Below are 22,871 nucleotides of genomic sequence, written 5' to 3' on the forward strand. Positions count from 1 at the left end.
TTGGAAAACACATCAAACATGTTCAAAAACACAGAATTGTATAATTAGTCTTTAATGAGGTGATGAATGGAACTGATGATGTTGTAGAAAAAGCTTTAGATTTAGGCACCGCATACTTTAAGGGTGAAGATTTTGTCAAGGCTAAAGATATTTTCAAAAAGGCATTGCAACTGGTAAGATCTTATGATGAGCAGGAACTAGGGAGAATACGAGAGCGTTATGGCGCAAAAGAAGTCACAACTGCAAGAGAATCACCTAGTAGCTGCAAAGTGTATCACCCCAGGTATGTTCGAATATTGGATAATCTAAGTGCCACGTATGAGAAATTAGGTGAGCTAGAAACAGCGTTAAAGTATGCCCAAAAGATGACCGATGTGGAGCCTTACAATTTAAAATGCTTCATTAGAGGTGGAAAAATACTGCAGAAACTTCGGAGAGACCGCAGTGCGCTCAAATTATACGATAAAGCCATAAAGATGACGAAGCAAACAGATAGGCAATTCGTTGTGGGGCCGCAATCGCGATGGCTCACAATCATTGATCAACAAAAAAGGTACGTTAGTAATCGTATCAAGACTCAAAGCCTCAATTGTAAACAGCTAATGCCAGTATCCGATTTATCCTCCAAAAGAACTTACTTGGATCCCATTGCGAAAGAACAGCGACTTTTCAAAAAAACGAAAGATAGTAAATGTCAGGCCACATCACCGCAAGTTGTAGCAGTTGATTTTATACGCCAACTACCTTTGGAAGTCATTCCTTTCATTTTGAAACGTTTTACGTCCAAGGAATTATTGCAGCTTGTACCGGTTTGCAAGACATGGAAGAATATAATCCTCAAGCTGCCAGAAATTTTCCGAAGCTTTGTTTTACATCGTGCCTCACCTAAGGACATTGGAAATTTCTGTGATTTTTTACGCACGGTTAGCTCTCAGTACTCAAACCCACTACAAGGGTTTCCAGTGGAGTCTATACACTTCTCAGTAAAAGCACCGTCGGACGAAATAAAAACACTTGATTTGCTATTTTTACGACTGCAAGATGTTTGCTTTCGTAAGATGATCTTGACAGTTCCAAATTGCAGCACGTCTCATTTCGCTAAAATCACCTCTAAAGATCGGGATTTGACAAAAAGAATGAATGAATTATCAGTTGTTTTATCATTGAGGCAAGATAAGCACCATGAAAATAAAATTTTAAAAAATTTCCCAAATCTGAAACGAATAGAGATAATTTTTGAGTCCTCTGTCGTTCCTATTACAGAACTATCTTCTGTAAGCCAGGAAGTAAATGTTGATGCGGGATGCATGAATGCGATCGAGTCATTTAAACTCATCTGCAATTACGGTAAAATAAAAACCTTTCCTTTTCTCGATCTTTTCAAAAGCGGCGTTTCGAAAAATCTTTCAAGTTTGTGTATTACTGGTGTTACGTTTACTCGTGGTACTACTCAGTTCGATTGGCTAAGAAATTTCAAATCATTAAAAGATATTTGGATCGAAGGCAACAAAAATGCCACATTTTCGTCATTTATGAAATTATTCAGAGATTATTCTTTAAGCACACACCTCACAACCTTGACATTCAGGGAAGATAGCATTAGTGCAAGATTTGACTTGGAGGAGGTCTCAGACGATTATTTCTATGGCAACAATTTGAAAAATCTGTCCTCTTTGGATGTAATGGGAACTTCTTTAAGTGGATTAGGCCTCATGCGGATTGCCGCTTATATGAATGATGCCAATCTGAAGAGAATTAATTTTGGTGATTGCCCATTTCTGAAACTACAACGCGAAGGGGGAGATGACGATTTCGCACTGACAGCTAATCATTTTTTCTCTGCGTTACAAAATATTGAAGATCTGTCTATCCCTCAACTTGGCACCCTGAGTGACCAAGATATGGCAATTTTAAGGAAGGAAATTGGCAACATGAAAAGTTTGAAGCGGATGGACTTGTCATTGAATCAGTCCATTACCGGTGTTTCGGTTTATGATTTACTCAAAGCTCTCAAAGAATCCAGTTTAAAGCCTTTGGAGTACCTTAATATAGATGGTTGCACCTCTGTTTCACACATTACAATTAATGCTCTCAAAGCGCAAGGTCTCGTTCAACAAGTGAGTAGCATTTATGAAAAGGTTAAATGGCGAAAATTTGGATTGAATTCTTATAAATATCAAAAATAGAGCTATGTAACTGTAGTCGAAGAACGTCGATTACGCATATTTCACTAATGTTCCGCACAACAGTGCAGCATGGACTTTATCAATGTGCATGTTACAGCAATATTTCTTCACACTAATTAGCTACTGTTTTGATGAAGTATGCTCGTTAAGGCTTGTCTGGTCGTCTTCAAATTGTAGGGTCTTGTTACTACTCTTGGGAGAACATGCACTGCCAGTGGATGATGATAGCCTTCGATCCATCTTTTTCGCAGCCTCGCTGAAGCTATTTTTCCGGCCGTGATGTGAGTTTGGTTTCTCATTGGGGTCAAAACTGCTTTCATATGTCACACTTTTTCCATCATCATCAGAACCCGTCGAAGTCCCATATATTTTTTTATTCTTGTTCTTTCTCAACCGACTTTTGGCGTTCCTTAATGGGGAACTATCAACAACCCTATCCCCCGATTTCAATGGAGCAGAATGAGGCCAGTCGAGGTCATTACTAACATATGGTAATTCAATCTTTTCTTGACTTCTTCTCCGCTCAGGGAAGACGCCTTTCTGAAATGAAATATGACCTGAGCTATTTTTCTTTGTTAAAGCAACCTGGTTATTCGAAACTCTGTGCACCGGTCTCTGAATTCGGGAAGAAGAAAATGAAACAGGAAAAGACACTGATTTGCTTGCATTTCGAGGCTTATAATTAGTCTCAGATTTCCTTCGCTGGTGTCTTAAACTTGTTGGAGATCTATGAAGAGGTAGCGTTAATTTACCACTAGAGCCATGTCGATATGACGTAGAGTTCTCTTGCAAAAGAAGTAGAGATTTGATTGATTCTGATTCAAAGAGATTATCATCTAATGCACTGCTTATGTTAATATCATCTTTCAAAACTCGAGACCTAATTAACCCGACAGGAAATTTTGAAAATTGCAGAGGACTCTTAATGGATGATGAAGAGATAATTTTTCCTTTAAGAGCGGTAATTGCCTTGTCGAGAGCAAACTCTTGTCCACAATGATTTTGAATAATGGAAACTTTAGGCCATGTCGCACGAGCACCATTTGTAGTTTCTCTAAGCAAAAATTCTTTTGATGGATTAGCCAATAGCTCGTTTAGTCTAAACAGCATCTTCATGTCAGGTAATATGGTAATGTCACCAGAATATTGTTGTGATAAAACTGACCGTAACTTTGTTAGCGCATTTTTAGCAATTCCCAATTCGCATGCAAGCTCCAAAGCGTGTATAGCTTCATTTGCCATAAAATCGTAGACGTTCGTTAATGTTTGTTTCAATCTAGCTGTAAATTCGTCTTCTATATCCCCACCAACACAGGATAATGAGAATTTTAGCAGAGGAAACACATGAACGTTAACTTGACACGCGATTATGTGGTCGACATTAAACATTTCAGATAATCTGGATATCGGAAGGTCATTATCTACAGATCCATCAACAAATTTAACAGAAGCACTGCCAGACCATTCACGTCTTTCTCCGGTAGTTGGATCTTTTTCATACAATGGACTCGAGGGGAATATTCCCGGTAATGAGCATGATGCACAAACCGCGGACCATATTAAAACATTTGGAGCTGTTAAATTATTTAACAATCTTGGTTGCTCAAACAATGATGCCGGAGATACTGTGATATTTAAAATTTTTCCAGTTCTATTATATGCCTCTCTAAATGTCAATTCACCAAGAAATTTTATCATTGTCTGAACCAAATGCTTGTTATCGAACCAAGTGCCATTTTTCAAAAATCTTGATAGCTTGATTAGCAGGTTCTCACTTTCGCTCTTCTGTTTATCATCTTTGAAAATGTTAAAGTCTGTTTCCAAGACACGCTCTAACAGTTCGGGTATTTCATCTTTGTAATGAGCTGAGAGGATACTAGCGACAATGGCACCTGCACTGCTACCACTTATGACACGAGGCAACAAATCAAGCTCGAAAAGGGTGGAAAGAACACCAATATGAAATAAACCGAAAGTTCCTCCACCACTCAAAACCAAGGCTGTTCTGCCAATATTCCTTCTAGTTTGCTGTAAGATTCCAAGAACATAATGGTCATCCAGATCTGTTTGATTTACTAAAGCATCCAGTGCAAAACGGGATTCGTTCAAATATTCGTCAATAAGAAACTTGGTTCCCACATGAGAATGTCTGTACAAGTTTACATCACCCATGTTCCCCAAATTTCGTACCCATCTAGTTCTTATGGTATACAATAAGCCTGCGTAATCCTCCGCCTGTCTTTGCTCACGTAGTTTTCTTGTTAACTCTTCAATCAGTTTATAGTCATATAGATTAGATTCTACTTCTTGCTTCCATTTCATCTTATCTGTTAATTCGTCCAGACGCAGTCCCGCATAACCCCATTCTTCGTATGATACAGCGTGCTGTTTTTCAGCCAGTATCTTCTCTATCAGCAAGCTTTTATCGTAATCACCAACGAAAAGGCTGTATATGAATGATTTACATCTTAGGAAAAAAGAGACCTGCTCCTCTTCCTTCTGTCGATCTTCTTCGTCATCACTGGATATCTCGTCATCGCTGTTGACACAAATTTCAACGTTACTCTTCCTGTGCCGTGAACCTGGTTTATCAACGCGATTCTTTGATATTCTTAGGAGTTTGTGATTAGCAGACTTAGAAGAGCGATTAACTGGAGATGATTTACCTTGAATGAGCTCGTAATATTTTTCAATCAAATGTTTGGTCACTGCAAAAGGTTGACGCTGCAGCGACATGTTCCCATCCATTGCAGAAACTTTTATCACGTATCTCACTGTTTGATACGCTGGATTCCAGATGCAAATGAGCCTGAATAATCCTCGATGCTGTTTTAAACCCACTCTAGAAATTCTGCTCAAAGTTCATAGATTAAGGCTTTAAGGTCCACTAAATCGAAATGTACTTCGGGTAACAGAAACACGTCTCACGAACATCACCGATGAAATTCGGACGCTAAGTCTTTCGCGTGTCTTGATATTATTTGAAGGTGACATAAGCGGCGGTTAAGTTTAGATAGCTACCCAGTCTTTGGCATTACAGCTGTTTATTGTGCTGTATTAGATTCCCAGGATTGTGTGATAAATCTGCCTCGCTTGCAATATTTTAGTGCCTTTGGTCTCAATTTTACAACTTAATTTCAAAATTTCGAAAACTGCATAAAAATTGTCTCCCGCTAAAATTGCAGCGATGTTCAATCACATTTATGGCTCACCATTTCCAGTGATAAATCCCAAAATAAGGTATAAGACTGCTTTAGAAAGAGCAGGTTTTGATACCAATTTTCATGATGGGTTGATGTCAAACCAGCTCCCGCCAGAACGTAGAAATGTTTCTACAGGCTCTGGAAGCCCTGCTCGTCCAAACGATGCGCAGCAAACACGCATCATGTCACTACCAGGCATGAATGCTAGTGAGACTCGGTCATCACCTTCAGCGCTGCCAGTACCTGCCCGAGCACCACAAAGACCTAGGCCCACTTCAGCATATGGCAGGTTGCCAACGTCTTTGAATGAGCTGCCCCGACAAACTAATGGCGGTCCCCCGCAGAAGCCCTATAGTAGCAACACGAGCCCTCGATTTGCTCAGGAAACCCCTGTTGCAAATATGAGATACGAAACAAAAGATGTGGGAGAGATTAGGTCTACCAACGGCGGTCCGAACAAATCTGATGGCAATGGAAATTACGGATACCTCGACCGAACCGAAAAGCTCAATGTTGGAAATAGTGCATCGATTAAAGATTACAATGCTCTTAGAGAAAGTGATGGCGAAGAAGAGGGAAACAACGAGAATCGCAAGGAAGCAAAATCAGACGATAGAATGCTGTGGAACGATAAACCTGTCAGGGATTCAAAATACCCATTCAATTCATTGCATTCATCACAACCTAGTGGTGCATCAAGTTCAACGGTATCCAAAGGGCCTGGACATGAGCAAAAGATGTCAGCTTTCGATTTTGAGATAGCTCAACCTCCGCCTACTACAGAAATTATGAATCCTATTGAACGAAGCTATATGATGCTAACTCAAAAGAGTTCATTTAGTTCAGAAAGGTCCCTGACGGACTCTAACTCCGTGCATACGGCTGCAAAGTCTCTTGAAGAGGATGCTGTATTGTCAGCAGTATCAGAATTGCATATTCCAAGTGTAACAAAAGAAGACTTCTCGGATTCAGGTAGGGAAAGTGATGATAATGAATGTAATGATATGGAAAGTGATTACAATAAAAGTGATGACGGCGAAAGTATAAATTTCGAGCCCTGCGCAGAACTCAATATCAGTTTGTCCTCAGATCAAAAAGCTGAACACCTACACAAGAATGAAAGTATGCGTAACGATAGCGAGCATTCATCTAAGATATCAGGTCTCAAGCTAGCTACACAATTTGATGACGCATTGTCTCAAAAATCCGCTGAAAAAGCTGTGGGCGAAATTGAGGATGCGCCATTTAAATTTAAGAGGCCAGTGGAAAGTCCTGTTGAGGTCGGCTCTCAAAGCTCTCTCAATTCACAAAAATCAAATATCGACTCGGCGAACGGTACATATGCATCTTCACCGAATAAGAACAAATATCGACAGATGTCGTACGTTGGTCATAGCTCTTTGAGCAACGAAGACAGCGTATCAACACCACAAACGGCAACAAATCTTCAAGTTGAAAAGCTTCTAGCACAATTGAATGACGTATCTGAACACAAAAATGCACAAGTCGACTCGTTCCCAGTTCCCTCACCAAACGGTACGTCAGACGAACGGACAGCAGCAACCACAGAAAGTAGATCAGCTTTGCATGTTAACGCTGGAAATCATTACAAAAAATCCAGCGCATTTCTTTCGGGCTTCCCAACTGATAATGCGCCGCAATCTATCACAATCGATGATGATAATATGTCATCCACTGGAGTTGTTGGAGATACCCCATTATTCTATAACTTCAAGCAGCATAAATTGAAGGAGTTCGGTGATTCAGGACGCAGTCCTCGTGAAGCATCATTGGATGAAGCTTCAAACACAAAAAATAAATTGGTATTTAGGAATGTCGCAATAGAACCTCTACAACTAAAGTACAAGACTGCGGAGGAGATAGAGGAAGAGCGCATCAGGAGACATGGTACCAGCGAGTCGGCAGAGTTACAGCCCAGTACGCCACGAGCCACGTCAGCAGCTATTGAGAACGTAGCACATTCAGAAAAGCAAGTTGTTCAGGAACGTTCACATAAGTATCCCCCAGGGGAAGGCCCTTGTCGATTATGCGGATTAGAAGTCACGCAGAAACCCATATTTTCCAAGAAAGATAACGAATTATCTGGTCAATGGCATCGTAATTGTTTCAGATGCTTGAAATGTAATATAAGATTCAGCAAGCAAACGCCATGCTATATTTTCGATGATGAGCCTTATTGTCAACAACACTACCATGAGAAAAACAACAGCATATGCAAAATTTGCAACGGTTTTATAGAGGGAGAATGCTTGGAAAACGATAGAAATGAGAGATTTCATGTAAACTGCCTCACATGCTTTCTGTGTAAGACGGTTATCTCTAATGATTACTTCATTTACAATGAAGAATTCCCACTATGTGGACACCATGATGTTGAGTCTTTAATGGAGAATGAAGACATTGACTTGAACGGTAAAAGCAATCTATCTAGAAGAAGAACAAGGTTGATAAATTTTTCTCAGTCCTAAAGCTTGCATTGGCATTCCAGTAAATATATCCTTTTATAGATAAGAAGCAGAGCAGATAGCGTCAAAATATTCATACTAGACACTTAATCTTTGCAAAAACGAAATACATATCTTACAAAAGCCCATCACTCAAACGCTTTATTGAAAGAAAATCACCGCACCACCTACTTGAATTTCTCCGCCATCCAAAGAAACAGGGGACGTATCTTTCACTCACTCAAAAATTTCAGTTACCTGGTTGTCTCTAAACACAATAACTGAGAGAACGAGAAACTCTTAAAAGTTTTGATGTTTCTTTCACTGTCAGTATAGTCAGCCTGTCAGACAGTCCGCGCGAGTCAGACCTCCTTTCACGTTTTAATCAAAGGGGAACGAAAAATACAAAAAAACAAAAAAACAAAAACATAAACTTGCAGTAATTGGATACAAATAGAAGGAAAAGGCACGACTGTGAAGATAATAAGGCCGTTCAAAGCTTCTTTGAAAGTTCAGCATTAGTAGCCAACAAGTTTGCTGTTTATATTACTGAATTATTGCTTGGCTGTTCCTTTTTCTAGTTTCTGTTTTAGTTAGGTATTATTTCACGCAATTTGGGACAACATAAGTAGTCGTTCAGTTACAAGGGTTCATTCGCGTTTTATTCAATCAAAACGCACTCACACACAATGATCAATAACGCTGATGCCAACAGCACGCCAAAAAGAAGCGCTAAGAGGTCTTCGGCGGAGTACATGCGGGCCATGGCTTCACCCACTACTTTGCATGACACCGATATAGAATCGCCGGAAACTCCGTCACCACCTCGTAATGGTAGACGTTCCTCGGCGTCTTTGGGATTCTTGGCTTCCCCTTTGCATCCCCGGGCGGAAGCAGCGTTGGGCAAGAGTGGAGCACATGAAAGTGCATTTATTATCCCCCAATCACCTAGGGGCAAGTCAAGACTACTGCCACCTACCACTCCCAAATCCAGAAATGCGGAAGTATTTCTATCACCGTCACCGAAACTGAAGTCTCCAAATATACAAAAGGAAAATGGTAAGCCTATAAGAGAGATATCCAATGGACTCAAAGCACGACTCAACTATGCCTTAGTCAAGTTACAAAACGGATGGGTAGATAAAACACTTTCAGAGCTAGAGCAGGAGCTAGAAAATCCTAAACATAGTAAGCGACATAGCCTAGAAGCTGTCGAAGAGAATGCTTTTACAAATGGTGGTCCAAGTGGGCTAACTAGTGCCTTACTAAAAGGCTCCTCATACAATAACGAATTTCTAAGTACTGAAAGTCAATCAGATGTTAAGGAAGACCTTGAAACTGCAGAAGATGATGATAACAGTAATTCTGCACATATAGCATTTCTGAAAGCGCTTTCCAGTCCGAAAAGAAAAACAAGCCAAGATACGTCAGCTTCACCTCTACGATGGTCTAAACAGAAGGCTCCAGTCAACGCCCTGAAGAAAAATAAGGACCAACCTTCTGAGGTAGAAGCTATTGAAACCCTCATGTCACTTTCCTCGCCGCAGAGGCCACGCTCTACACAGGACTTCACGTTACCTGTACCCCCTAAGATATCACGCGTAAAAGCACCAGTAATATCCCCTGCATCCTCTACATCTTCAGCATCTCCAGACCCGTTGGGAAACAATAAGTCAGCGAGAGAAAGAGAAGACTTTGACTCCATGATCATTCCCATAATGCAGAAGCAGTCATCAGAATCATCTGCAGAGTCGCTGCAGAAATCACTACATGCTGAAACAACTGTGCCTTTGGAGTACGACCAACAACAAACGGATATAGAGACAGACGTTGAGGTTTCAGAAAATGAACAACACGTTTAACAAAGGTTTGCATGCATCTTAGCCCTTCTTTTGCATCTAACGGGAGAATGTAATATATGAAAATACTATAAACATTAAATAAAATCGTTTTAATGATAGGACTTGTGCTACCTTTTACTTTAAAGCTGAAAATATATGCAGCTAACTCTTTCTGTTTTCTAACTCTTGCAAAATCCCGGACTTAGAGAACTCGCTGCCGAACAAAGTTAAGATGTAGTAAAATGATGATCTTTCAGTTGGGGTAAGAACTTATATATATATAAAAGCAAGTTATCATTGGACATGAGGAACCATGCTGTATTCAAAAGTGAGATGCACGATTAATATCAATTTGTCACAGGTGAAATGGATGAGTTACTGCGTTCAAGGTACAGCAAAAGTACAAGGGTCATTAAGGCAACATTTCCCAGAGCTAATGATGATTCAACCTTGGTACCTCACAAGGATACTCTTAATCTCGTTTACGACTTGTACACCCCTACAGCAAAGAGTCAAGACCATTGCAGATCACACGTAAACTTGCTCTTTTTGCATGGAAGTGGTATGAGTAGATGTGTGTGGGAATACCATGTGGCGCATTTACAAGACTATGAGTTAAACTGGAATATTCACAAGATAGTGCTGGTGGATCAAGCAACACATGGTGATTCCGCAATGCTGAATCAGGACAAGCTGGGGGTTAATTTTGATTGGTCCGATGGTGCTAGAGATGCCTGCAAAATTGCAGAGGTTGAATTTTCAGATGGGGTTGCGGCTCATAACGTTGTTATTGGACATTCAATGGGTGGGTTTCAAGCTCTATGTTGTGGAGTTTTAATGCCAAATTTGTTCCAGCTCCTCATTACTATCGAGCCCGTAGTATTAATGCATAATATGATTAATGTACATGATAGAACTGTGTTGCCTACCAAGCTTTATCAGGGTTTGAACTCCAAGATCAGGGACTCTTTCAAGGATGGAAAGGAGTATGAAGATTTTATGCGGAATGGCAGTTTTTTTAAAGCAGTCCACCCTGAAATACTCCAAAGAATGATAGACTTTGAAAGAGTAAGTATGTGCGATGGAACTATTAGAACAAAAATAAATCGGGAACAAAATATAATGTGTTATTTGACACTTTTTCCTACGTCCTATTGGCTTCTGGATTCGCTGAAATATATCAAAGCACCTGTAGTTAGTATAGTTGCTGAGCTTGCAAGATGGAGCCCAAAAGAAAATCAGGAGACGCTGAAGAGGCAGATACCTAACTTTACACAAGATGTAGTTCCAGGTGCAGATCATCTTGTTAACATAGAAAAACCGCTCGAAACTCTGCGCCGAATTATATGTCACATTTCTAGGTATGTTGCCAGCAAGAAGGTTCCATCTAATAGTGATCTAAGTAATGATGAAAGGCGAGAAAAGTTCAACATCCAATTCTACAAATTTCGCGCGGCGAGAGTTGAAGATGGGCCAATGGCATTGGCTAAATTTTAAAGTTAAAATTTATTTTTACAACAGGTGCCAATTGTTCAATTAGATAAATGTCAATAAAAATATATAGTTGGGCATTACCTGTTAACTACAGTCTCTACTGACGGACAAACACGGCCGAAAAGATCTAGGGTCCAAGAGATTGATTAATGTACAAGCTGTTTGATCTTTCAGAAGTGCCTTCACGTCCGTTTAATCTTGAAACTTGTATGAACCACTATTCATATTGATTGTACCCCCTCTATATGATCCCCTCTTCATTTTATTTTTGTTCTTTGTAAAGTCTTTTCCGCGAACTTTACTCAACCTTTCATTTGCCTGTTCACCCCAGGTACCTGCAGCACCTTTATACGTATTGTCCGTAAGTTTTGAATTCTCAAATGAAATTTTACTTCTATCAATTCTAGAGAAATGGCTTCTCTGTCCAGGCTTCAAAACATCCTCGCCGGCAGATATAGGAGTATCCCTGCTTTTCTCTGGAATATCAGGCGACTCGGTACGAGATGAGGAATTGGAACCATCACTAATGGCCTCAACTGATTTACTACCTGATTCTTTTGATTCGGCGTCAGATTCTTCACCTGAGCTTGAGTCAGTAGATGAGCTATCTGAGTCAGACGACGAATCGGAGGAGCTAGAGCCGGAGGAATCTGAATCACTAGAGCTGGATCCAGAATTTTCAGCGTCGCTAGAATCCGACCTGGAACTCTCTGAGTCGCTTGAATCGCTTGAACTTGAACTAGAGCTAGAGCTAGAGCTGCTAGAGTCCGAACTGGAAGAAGAGCTTGAGCTCTCAGACTCATCTGAAGAAGAATCAGAGCCTGAACTAGAGCTAGAGCTAGAGCTAGAACTATCGGAATCAGAACTAGAACTAGAGCTAGAGCTAGAACTAGAGCTAGAACTATCGGAATCAGAACTGGAGCTAGAGCCAGAACTGCTTGAGCTGGAACTATCGGAATCAGAGCTCGAATCTGAGTCTGAGTCGGAGCTTGAGTCAGAGCTACTTGAGGAACTGGAACTGGAACTAGAGCTCGAGCGATCAGAATCAGAATCAGAAGTAGATAACTCCTGTTTTGTTTTTTCCGCAGCTTCTTCCACGGATTTTTCCTTCTTGCTCAGTTTGGGTGCTCTTTCATTCTTCGTCTCAGACGCTGATCTTTTCTTGGATCCCATATTCCAATTTGATAGGCTCTTCAAACTAATAACCGACGTCAAGGTTTCCTATGAGCCCAGCTAAGGACAAATTTTTCGATATTTCCTTGCACAATTTGTATGCGATGAGCATCGAAAAAAATTTTTTCAGTGATGTCGCTTTTGAAGATGTTCTTAGACGACAGCTCAGCGTAACAAATCAATCCATGATAAAGATAATGCCTTGAAGTACTTTCACTCGCACTTTCCCCTGGTCATCCCTGTATAGCTAAGCTATACTTCTCTCAAAGTCTTCAGGAAATCTTCCTACCTATTTTTCAAGCTTTCTTATCAACTAACGGTTTTTTAAAAAGTTTGGGCCGACAACACCAGAAGGCGTTCTAGAAATCAGCAAGCTCTATTGAAACATACTTAGTAACAAAATAAGCAATAATAGATGTAGCAGGGACTCGCAAAACTTCTTCATCTATGGGAGTTGCGTCAGTGGTCGATTACTGTTGTAATTTACATCACGTGATTTTTCACTCCTTCCTAGAGTAATAAAAAACTGACTAAACTGAAATGATATTAATCATCTAGTAGATGAAAGAGGACAACCTGGTTCGATCGCTAAAGGCGGAAGAGACGGTTCAGAAGCTTGATACATACTTTAAGATCAAAGGTTATCATGACAGAAGTCGATGGATATCAGACGAGGAGCAAACAGAAGATTTTCCCTGAGATGGGGGACTCCTTTTTCTCTGATGACGATTCTGCTGCCACAGATGACAATCAATCGGTGTTTGAGGACGATAAGTTTATCGATGGCAACGATGACTATGGCTATGGGAACCAAGAAGGGAAAGCCATAGGCCCTTCAATACCAAAGCCCAGGAAACCCTCAAAGAAATCCAGAGCTGATCCAAGCAGCAGTGAAACTGCTAACAAACTTGCGGCAAAGGATCAAAATTTTCTCTATGGGACCAATAGAGATATTCCTTCTGATTTTGTACCAGATGCAGTTTCAGGAATGTTCAGATCTCATGATTTCAGCTACCTGCGGCTACGTCCCGATCATGCCGCAAGACCTATATGGATATCACCCAGTGATGGTAGGGTTATTTTAGAGAGTTTCTCCCCGTTGGCGGAACAAGCACAAGATTTTCTGGTTACTATTGCAGAACCAGTTAGTAGGCCATCGCATATTCATGAGTATAAGATTACAGCATACTCTCTTTACGCTGCTGTATCTGTTGGTCTCGAGACAAACGATATCATTTCCGTATTGGATAGGTTATCCAAGGTTCCAGTGGCACCTTCTATCATTAACTTTATTAAAAGTGCCACGGTGTCATACGGCAAAGTAAAACTGGTTATCAAACATAACAGATATTTCGTAGAAACGACACAAACTGATATATTGCAGATGCTTTTAAAGGATCCAGTCATCGGTACTTTGCGGATAGACACCGAGCAACAGCAGCAATCTCAGGAGCAACAGAAACAGACTGAGAAGCAAAAGACAAGTGTATCTCAGGATAAAATAAATCCTAATGACGTAGAAGCGATGTTCAGTGCCGTTGTAGGGGGCGATAACGAAATAGATGAGGAGGATGATATTGATGCTGTCCATGCATTTGAAATCGCTAATCAATCTGTTGAAATTGTAAAAAAAAGATGTCAGGAAATAGATTATCCGGTGCTTGAAGAATATGATTTCCGTAATGATCATCGAAACCCAGACTTGGATATCGATCTCAAACCTTCTACACAGATTCGTCCATATCAAGAAAAATCTTTGAGTAAAATGTTTGGTAACGGTCGTGCAAGAAGTGGTATTATCGTTTTGCCTTGTGGGGCAGGTAAGACATTGGTTGGTATCACGGCAGCTTGTACGATTAAAAAGTCGGCCATTGTTCTATGTACTTCCTCGGTGTCAGTTATGCAATGGAGGCAACAGTTCTTGCAATGGTGCACCTTGCAACCGGAGAATGTCGCTGTGTTCACGTCTGATAACAAAGAAATGTTCCAAACTGAATCGGGACTGGTTGTATCTACGTATTCGATGGTTGCCAATACAAGAAACAGATCACACGATTCACAAAAAGTCATGGATTTTTTAACAGGGAGAGAATGGGGATTCATTATTTTAGATGAAGTTCATGTTGTTCCAGCTGCAATGTTCCGTAGAGTAGTAACGGCAATTGCGGCCCACGCAAAGTTAGGTCTTACCGCTACACTAGTCAGAGAAGATGACAAAATTAGCGATTTGAATTTTTTAATTGGTCCTAAATTATATGAAGCCAACTGGATGGAACTTTCTCAAAAGGGACATATTGCCAATGTCCAATGTGCCGAGGTGTGGTGTCCTATGACTGCAGAATTTTACCAAGAATACTTGAGAGAAAGTGCAAGAAAAAGAATGCTGCTTTATATTATGAACCCTACAAAATTTCAAGCATGTCAATTCTTGATTCAGTATCATGAAAGGAGAGGCGACAAAATTATTGTATTTTCCGATAATGTGTATGCTCTGCAAGAGTACGCGTTGAAGCTCGGTAAACCCTTCATTTTTGGAGCTACTCCTCAACAAGAACGTATGAATATTTTACAAAATTTCCAATTTAATGACCAAATCAATACTATTTTTTTGTCTAAAGTCGGTGATACGTCCATTGATCTACCGGAAGCAACATGTCTTATTCAAATATCTTCACATTACGGTTCACGTCGTCAAGAAGCTCAAAGATTAGGAAGAATTTTAAGGGCAAAAAGACGTAATGATGAAGGATTCAATGCATTTTTCTATTCATTGGTTTCAAAAGATACCCAAGAGATGTATTATTCTACCAAAAGACAGGCTTTCTTAGTGGATCAAGGTTATGCATTCAAAGTCATTACACATCTTCATGGCATGGAAAACTTACCGAATTTAGCATATTCTTCTCCTAGAGAGCGTAGAGAGTTGCTACAGGAAGTTTTATTGAAGAATGAGGAGGCTGCAGGAATTGAAGTTGGTGATGATGCCGATAACACGATAGGAAGAGGCAGCAACGCCTATAAAAAGGCGAAATCCAAGGCTGTTAGAGGTGAAGGGTCATTGGCAGGTCTTGCAGGTGGTGAAGACATGGCGTATATGGAATACAGTACAAACAAGAACAAAGAATTAAAAGAGCATCATCCATTGATTCGTAAGATGTATTATAAAAATTTGAAGAAATGAAAGTTCGAGGATTATTTTTCAACTTACTGCAAGAGAAAGCTACTGTTGTTATATTTTAAATTTCAGTGTCAAGATTAAAGTTATAGTTATAGTTCCCATTTCTTTTATCAATGTTTGGTATATCTGACGTATATATGCAATGTATGGAACAAGTTCATGATTATCACAAACTTCTGACAGTATTAATATCAATATTGTTCAATGGCGGCATTCTGCATATTAATATCATTTTCCGCATTTTCTAGCATACCCTGAATAGTGATCTTAAAATTGCTTGCATACTCAATGATCTCAATAACCTGGGCATGCAAAGATATCCTCTGTCTATTTACATTTAGAAGTAATTCTTCGTATTGAAGCTTTTTGTTTTCAAGAAGCTGCTCTGCTTCAGAAACTTTTTCTTGAACAATGTCTCGAGAGTCTTGAATTTTTTTTTTCAGCTTCTCAATCTCAATCTTTTGTGAGAGCATGCTGCTCTCACTTTCCTGCATGGTCAGTTCATAATCGGAGTTTGCTTTTGAAAGCTCTAGTTCCAGACTACCTATGTAGTTAGTTTTTTCGTTTATCAGCTCCCTAAGATCCATTAAATGCTTCTCCAAGAACGAATTCTTCTCCTGAGCCTTGATGACTTTGCCTTCAATATGGTGATACAGCTTTGAAAGGTCTTCTTTCAGCGTTTCTTTTATAGTAAATCCGGGAGGCAGTAGGCTATCGTATTTGATTGCCTCAGTCTTTTCCTCCAATACATCTTCACGTATGTTAATTTTGAAAAGTGATTCATCAATATTTTCACCATGCTGATTGAAAGAATTAATGAGGTTAACAATGGCAGAGTTGTATTGCCTTACTGTTGACATCATATTTGCTGCTATTGATTCAGTTTGATGCCTTTCAGACTTGATAAGACCAACCAAATGATCCAATTGTTCAGAAGTAGAATCCAATTCACTGTTAATCGTTTCTCTAACTTTGATTTTCTCATCAATTGATGCCATAGAAACACCTTTGCGAGATAGTATATCTTTTAACTCGTGTACTTTCTCCTCTAGTTGATAAATTTGTTCATTTTTACTTGAAGACTCATGTTTCATTTTTTCCAACTTGGTGGGCCATTCATGGCTCTTGCTTTCCATAGTATTTACATAGTTTTGAAATTTCGTCAAGTCACTCTTAAGAGCTTTACATTTTGCGGTAGCGATGCCAATTTTCTCATTTCTCTTTGCCCTCTCTTGACAGTCAACATATAATTTTTCATTTTGAGCGCCTAAGTTACTAATATCTGTTTCTATTATGTGGGTGAATTTGTTGAATCCTAATTGCAATTCTTCCATATAAGGCGAATAGTCGTCTTCTAATTTCAAAAAAGATTTATAAGAATCGATCACATACTCAATAAATAATTTTTCAACCATTAGTTCGTATTTTTCCTGTTTTTGATCCTGTTCATCCAAAGATTTCAAGGGATGATTTAAAATGGTAAGTTCTTGAGTATTTTGATTAATAATATTCTGATCCAATTTGTTCAGCGATTGATCTAATTTCAAATTTATTCGCACCAACCAATGAATCATACCTAAAAACTTTGGCCAACTAGAGCCTCCTACTGCCGATATTTGTGACTTATTTATGGTTTCCAAATATGGGTACTGCAGAGTTTTGAGTACTTGATAAACTTCGTGTTCAAAAGATTTTAAGAAAACATATCCAGGATCCAGCCTGAGATATAGCCATTTGAAAATGATCACAAATCCCTTTTGAGTTGGTTGCTTCAAAAACTTCAATGATATGGGAAGGTTTGTCTCTAGTTCAAATCTATGTTGAGATAGATAATCAAAAATTTCCTGTTGAATCGCGTTTTGGAAATTTCTATCTCTCAAGGGACGCGGATCCCTATTTGAAGATCCGTGCTGGGAACCCAACCCTAGGCCGTCGCTTCTGCCTGTAAGTCCCGCTAAACTATGATTTGTATTATTATTGGACGGAAGAGACGAATACCTCTGTGAGAGTCGAAAGCCCCCAGGAAAGCCTTCATTGACATCCGTAACCAGCATTTTCTTTCGAGACCCATTTAACGAATTTCGGTCAATGCTTTTATTTATCATATCAGTGAGGCCCGTATTGGTGCTATTCCTTCTGTTCCCTTGAGACCGTACTGGGATTTGGGAGGTGAACTTGTGCGGATTTAAGTTGTCCAAAACTGCTTTTGCCTTTTCACCATATTCAGTTGATCCTACCTGCTTCATCATAAAAATACCTGAGTTGTGTCGTTAATGTGGAACTAGCCTTGTGCTAAAACGACAATTCGGAGGTTGAACCGCTATTCTGTTCGCAAAGGTATCAGGGTCATCTCTTAATGACGATGATAACGATGACATTGGCGATTTTCGCTTTGTTTACAAATATTAGGTTACGACGGGTCCCATTTTTCGAATCTTTGTGGTCCTCTCGATCAGTCACTCCACACGGGCTATAATGAAATCAGGATGTTCATTTTATCACCATGGATGGTGCTTTCTGTGGCATTAGGCTAGGCTATGCAGTTTCACGCTCTAGCTCATGAGCTCCGTGCTCCCAAGCATTACTTGTACAGCGCCACTGGGCCAACACCAACATCTGCTTTTTTCTCTTTATTTGGGTCTTGGAAAATGCGTCAAACGAATAAAAAAATGTTGAAAAAGCATCGTCTTCCACCCAGCAGAAACCGAAGTAAGCTCGTAATAGCAAGCTTTGAATTAAGACGCTGCACCCGATCGCAGTTTGATAGAATGGGTCTACAAATCTTCAGAACAGTTCAAGAGGTAACACAATGGCGCACGGGCGCTGTCGGAGACCGTCGCAAGATATCCATTGGGTTTGTTCCCACAATGGGCTGTCTCCACGCAGGACACGCTTCATTGATCAAGCAGTGTCGTGAGTCGAACGATTATGTCGTGGTGAGCATATTCGTGAACCCTTCGCAGTTTGCTCCCACCGAGGATCTGGACAAGTACCCGAGAACGCTGGCAAACGACATAGACTTGCTCAAGGAGCTCAACGTTGATGTTCTCTTCCAGCCCTCGCCACACGAGATGTACCCGCAGGGTATACCCTTACACGTCTCTGAGCAGCGAGGACCCTTTGTAACCGTCCTGGGAGTGAGCGAAATGCTCGAGGGCTCGACAAGACCCAATTTCTTCCGTGGGGTCGCCACGGTTGTTACAAAGCTGCTGAACATCGTCATGCCCGACGTAGCATACTTCGGGCAAAAGGATATCCAGCAGTTCATTGTGCTGAATGTGATGGTCCAGGAGCTCTTTGTCAACACCAAGCTTGTGATGATGCCCATTTGCAGGGATTCCAGCGGATTGGCCCTAAGCAGCAGAAACAAATATTTGTGTCAAGACTCGCTCAAGGTTGCCTCCAGCATCTACGCAGGTTTGAGTGCAGCCACGACGCTTATCAAGGAGCAGGAATGTGTCGTCGAAAGAGAAACCATCCTCACGAAAATCGGACACATCTGGGAACCGTACGTGCAATCAGGAGACTTTGAAATCGACTATATTTCCATTGCCGATATCAAAAGTTTAGCCGAAAAGAGAGAAATAAAGCCCCAGGAAGACGGCTTGACCGTTATCAGTTGTGCAGTCTACGTCAGGGACAGGAAACATCCAGAAACGCAGGTGAGACTCATTGATAACATAATACTTTGATCTCCGCAGGCCTGTGCACCTGCCTGTGCTGTGAAGGCGCTATCTCTCTGTCTACCTACCTCTCAGCCCACATACCCTCCGTGTCCCACCACATCGGAACGCATCCCCGCCACCACTCCCCCGGCGGCATCATAATCAACCATACAGCTACCTCATATGTTTACACTTCTCTATCTACATACCCAGGGTGCAACGACGCCCCATTTGGCAATCTCGCTGACGGCTTATCCCCGTTTATCTATCTTGCTTTTGTGTCACTTGTCTCTGCGTTTTTCTGTGTGACGTTTTTGTGTCAAAACAAGTATCTCGAGGCACCTTGACACATTTTTCCTATCACAACCCCCCAATTATCTCCTAATTGGGGTTCCAGGAAACCCAAGAGTCTCTGCCCCACTACGGCACTTTTTTCTGCACTGCTTTATCTCCTTTTGTACCAGAGGTAGCCAAGAGTGTTATCAAAGAAGCAAACAACAGCGAGGTGGGGCCATTTGCCCGTTTCGGCTGCGCAAATCCCGCGGGCAAATGCCATCCAGGCAATAATTGATAAGGCGACGACATATTCGACAGATGTGTCCGACCCCACGCCGCCACTTCTATTCTTCCGGCACGCGCGCCGCTCTCCGGGAAAACGAGTCAAAAAATGTGTCAAGTTGCAACCACAGCCCTAAAACAATGCGTCCGAAGGAGATGCAGCATTTATCTGTCAAGACCAAGAAACGAGCACAGATGCATCGGCCAATCTTCCGTCCTTTCTGTGGTCAGCACACGATAGTGCTGCAAATCTTAAAATACCGGACAGGAAGTACACAGATTTAGCGCCGCTTGCATGGGAGAAGAATGGAAGCAAATGAAAAATGTGTGCCGTGGTCACAGTAGGACATTCTTTCCTGAAGTATCCGACACTGGGCGACAGTGAGAGGTATCAGTAATGTGACAAAATGTGCCGGTGTCTTGGCTGCCAAATGCAGTCACCCAAATGTCGCTTTTTTCTTCTTTCAGGTCAGAGTCTTAGTCCTCCTTCTTTGGCGATGATAGCTGCTGCTGGCGCTGATACAGCCGGGTGGGAAGACTGTCAACGATGTGACCTGCGTGGTATCTGCAGCGTGAGGGTTCTCTTATCTCGATTTGTTTGTCCGAGGTCTTCAGGTCTGAGGTCCCTGGTGTGAAAGAGGTCCCTGGTGTGAAATAGGTCTCGACAAACTTTTGAGAGGTATATAATGCAGAGGAATTTCCGCCAAAGTTGTGTCTGCCATTTGGATGTGCTTCTTTTGATCTGCTGCACAGAAAGACGCCAGTGGCAATTACCAGCTCTATCTTACCAGCAGTAATTCTTCGCTAATAGTCGCAGCAGTCGGCAGGACAGGTATAATCCAAAAAATGAGATCTAGCGAGTTCGAGTCTACCAGCAGCGGGGTCAGTGAGCCGGCCGAGGCTCGATGTTATCCACTACGGGGAAAAGGATAACAAAATTAGCGTTGTTGATGGCACAATCGACGCCGAGAGCAGCAACAGTGGAGTTGTCGAGGCGTATGGTGTTGAAGACACCCCTACTCAGGAAGAGTTGAGAACTCTACCCCACGTCGGTGGTAGAATTCCGCTCAGATGCTGGTTGATCGCGGTTGTAGAGTTGGCTGAGAGGTTCTCTTATTATGGTCTTTCGGCGCCTTTCCAAAACTACATGCAGAACAGCCCAGCAGACTCGCCACCGGGTTTCTTGAACTTGAAATCGCAGGGTGCCACAGGTCTTTCGTATTTTTTCCAATTTTGGTGCTACGTGACGCCAGTTTTTGGTGGCTGGTTGGCCGACACGTATCTGGGGAAATATTCTACCATCTGCTGGGGAACGGGTATTTACGTTATAGGTATTTTGGTTCTTTTTGTGACGTCTATTCCTAGCATCACCACTCAGAATGCAGCGGTTGGCGGGTTTATTACTTCTATTATTCTAATTGGTATTGCAACCGGTTTGATTAAGGCGAATCTTTCTGTGTTGATCGCAGATCAATTCCCAAAAACCGGTCCGAAGATCATCACTAAGAAGAATGGTAAAAAAGTTATTGAAGATCCTAATATCACTATTCAAAATGTCTTCATGTTCTTCTACTTAATGATCAACGTTGGTTCCCTATCGGTCATTGCAACCACAGAACTGGAGCTGCACGTTGGGTTTTGGGCTGCTTATCTGTTGCCATTCTGCTTCTTCTGGATAGCTGTAATTGTTTTGGCCGTTGGTAGAAATCAGTACGTTAAACCTCCAATCGGTGATAAAGTTATCTCAAAATGTTTCAAGGTTATGTATATCGTTTCCAAGAATAAATTCAATTTCGATGCAGCCAAGCCAAGCTATAATCCTGAAGTTGCATTTCCATGGAGTGACAAGTTTGTTGATGAAATCAAGAGAGCGCTGGGTGCTTGTAAAGTTTTCTGCTTCTACCCCATTTACTGGGTCTGCTATGGACAAATGCTAAACACATTCGTCAGTGTTGGTGGCACAATGGAGTTACATGGATTACCTAATGATTTTTTCCAAGCAATTGATTCTATAGCGTTGATCGTTTTTATTCCAATCTGTGAGTACTTTTTATATCCGTTGATTAGAAAATTCACACCATTGAGACCAATCACAAAAATATTTCTCGGCTTCATGTTTGGTGCAGCAGCAATGGTATGGGCTGCAGTTCTTCAACATTTCATTTACAAAGCAGGACCTTGTTATGATCACCCATTATCTTGTGACACGCCAAACAGAATACACGTTGCTTGGCAAGTTCCTGCATACGTTCTAATTGCTTTCTCTGAGATTTTTGCCTCTATTACCGGTTTGGAATACGCTTATTCAAAGGCGCCAGTTACAATGAAATCTTTCATCATGGCTCTGTTCTTGCTAACCAACGCTTTTGGTTCAGCGCTTGGCTGTGCTATTTCTCCAGTTGTGGTTGACCCCAAATTTGTTTGGATGTACACTGGCCTGGGTGTTGCCTGTTTCATTGCTGGTTGGCTATTCTGGTTCTGCTTCAAGCACTACAACAAGACTGAAGAAGCTCTAAATGCTATGGATTACGATAGTGATGAGCTGATGTTGAAGAAACTTGATGACTCAAAACTTGAGGCAAGCACCAGCTCATCATCTGCTTGAGGCTTCGAATTATACTTTTAATGTACTTGTAAAAGTACGCGAGAGGCTTTTTTATCCGACTGATTATTCACATGACTGTCTAAATACGTTTTTCTATATTTTGTAGTTGAAAGAAAATAAACTATTAGCATATCCGCCTCTACTATGCTGCTCATTCGATCTAGTGCACTAGAGAACCATAGTAGGTAGATCCAGATATGCGTTATTTCGGGCAATAGCACGACTTGTTCGCCTTGGATGTGCACTTATATTTAAGTAGCCAGAGTCATTCGTACCAGGAAGCCTAGCACTTGGTATGGATCTGAAAGAAAACTTTGTTGGAACTCAATGCAAAACTGTATTAAAGAGTTGGCTATGAATGAAGTTCAGATTTAAAAATAAGAAAGCATCACATGAGGCATGCCTAAATGCTGCTGAGCGTATCCAACATCAAGTGGTGTGACTTTCTGCTCTTATCAAGGAAAAGAAAGGCCAGTTGCCTCGATCTTGGTAACATGTCGCAC

The 22,871-nt window shown here is 41.0% G+C and overlaps 10 protein-coding genes across 10 annotated transcripts; 7 read left to right on the plus strand and 3 right to left on the minus strand.

Moving 5' to 3' along the window:
* Nucleotides 1-62: 62 nt before the first annotated feature.
* Nucleotides 63-2,186, plus strand: DIA2 (DNA-binding SCF ubiquitin ligase subunit DIA2; the record flags this gene model as incomplete). The annotated part of the gene is made up of 1 exon (XM_037289907.1): nucleotides 63-2,186. The coding sequence occupies one exon, from the start codon at nucleotides 63-65 to the stop codon at nucleotides 2,184-2,186; it is 2,124 nt and encodes a 707-aa protein (XP_037145802.1).
* A 120-nt stretch (nucleotides 2,187-2,306) lies between these two features.
* Nucleotides 2,307-4,934, minus strand: TGL4 (triacylglycerol lipase; the record flags this gene model as incomplete). Its single annotated transcript, XM_037289908.1, has 1 exon — nucleotides 2,307-4,934. One exon carries the CDS (start codon nucleotides 4,932-4,934, stop codon nucleotides 2,307-2,309), a length of 2,628 nt encoding a protein of 875 aa, XP_037145803.1.
* Nucleotides 4,935-5,373: 439 nt separating this feature from the next.
* On the plus strand, nucleotides 5,374-7,878 carry PXL1 (Pxl1p; the record flags this gene model as incomplete). The annotated part of the gene is made up of 1 exon (XM_037289909.1): nucleotides 5,374-7,878. One exon carries the CDS (start codon nucleotides 5,374-5,376, stop codon nucleotides 7,876-7,878), a length of 2,505 nt encoding a protein of 834 aa, XP_037145804.1.
* A 665-nt stretch (nucleotides 7,879-8,543) lies between these two features.
* Nucleotides 8,544-9,716, plus strand: HG535_0F05920 (Whi5 domain-containing protein; the record flags this gene model as incomplete). Its single annotated transcript, XM_037289910.1, has 1 exon — nucleotides 8,544-9,716. One exon carries the CDS (start codon nucleotides 8,544-8,546, stop codon nucleotides 9,714-9,716), a length of 1,173 nt encoding a protein of 390 aa, XP_037145805.1.
* Nucleotides 9,717-10,061: 345 nt separating this feature from the next.
* LPX1 (triglyceride lipase) lies at nucleotides 10,062-11,192 on the plus strand (the record flags this gene model as incomplete). Its single annotated transcript, XM_037289911.1, has 1 exon — nucleotides 10,062-11,192. One exon carries the CDS (start codon nucleotides 10,062-10,064, stop codon nucleotides 11,190-11,192), a length of 1,131 nt encoding a protein of 376 aa, XP_037145806.1.
* Nucleotides 11,193-11,381: 189 nt separating this feature from the next.
* On the minus strand, nucleotides 11,382-12,362 carry SRP40 (Srp40p; the record flags this gene model as incomplete). The annotated part of the gene is made up of 1 exon (XM_037289912.1): nucleotides 11,382-12,362. The coding sequence occupies one exon, from the start codon at nucleotides 12,360-12,362 to the stop codon at nucleotides 11,382-11,384; it is 981 nt and encodes a 326-aa protein (XP_037145807.1).
* A 646-nt stretch (nucleotides 12,363-13,008) lies between these two features.
* SSL2 (TFIIH/NER complex ATPase/helicase subunit SSL2) lies at nucleotides 13,009-15,543 on the plus strand (the record flags this gene model as incomplete). The annotated part of the gene is made up of 1 exon (XM_037289913.1): nucleotides 13,009-15,543. The coding sequence occupies one exon, from the start codon at nucleotides 13,009-13,011 to the stop codon at nucleotides 15,541-15,543; it is 2,535 nt and encodes an 844-aa protein (XP_037145808.1).
* A 188-nt stretch (nucleotides 15,544-15,731) lies between these two features.
* On the minus strand, nucleotides 15,732-17,789 carry NDC80 (kinetochore-associated Ndc80 complex subunit NDC80; the record flags this gene model as incomplete). Its single annotated transcript, XM_037289914.1, has 1 exon — nucleotides 15,732-17,789. The coding sequence occupies one exon, from the start codon at nucleotides 17,787-17,789 to the stop codon at nucleotides 15,732-15,734; it is 2,058 nt and encodes a 685-aa protein (XP_037145809.1).
* Nucleotides 17,790-18,077: 288 nt separating this feature from the next.
* On the plus strand, nucleotides 18,078-19,232 carry PAN6 (pantoate--beta-alanine ligase PAN6; the record flags this gene model as incomplete). The annotated part of the gene is made up of 1 exon (XM_037289915.1): nucleotides 18,078-19,232. The coding sequence occupies one exon, from the start codon at nucleotides 18,078-18,080 to the stop codon at nucleotides 19,230-19,232; it is 1,155 nt and encodes a 384-aa protein (XP_037145810.1).
* A 1,678-nt stretch (nucleotides 19,233-20,910) lies between these two features.
* Nucleotides 20,911-22,368, plus strand: PTR2 (Ptr2p; the record flags this gene model as incomplete). The annotated part of the gene is made up of 1 exon (XM_037289916.1): nucleotides 20,911-22,368. One exon carries the CDS (start codon nucleotides 20,911-20,913, stop codon nucleotides 22,366-22,368), a length of 1,458 nt encoding a protein of 485 aa, XP_037145811.1.
* Between the last annotated feature and the right edge of the window lie 503 nt (nucleotides 22,369-22,871).

Source organism: Zygotorulaspora mrakii, chromosome 6, assembly GCF_013402915.1.
Source record: "Zygotorulaspora mrakii chromosome 6, complete sequence".
Lineage (NCBI taxonomy): Eukaryota > Fungi > Ascomycota > Saccharomycetes > Saccharomycetales > Saccharomycetaceae > Zygotorulaspora > Zygotorulaspora mrakii.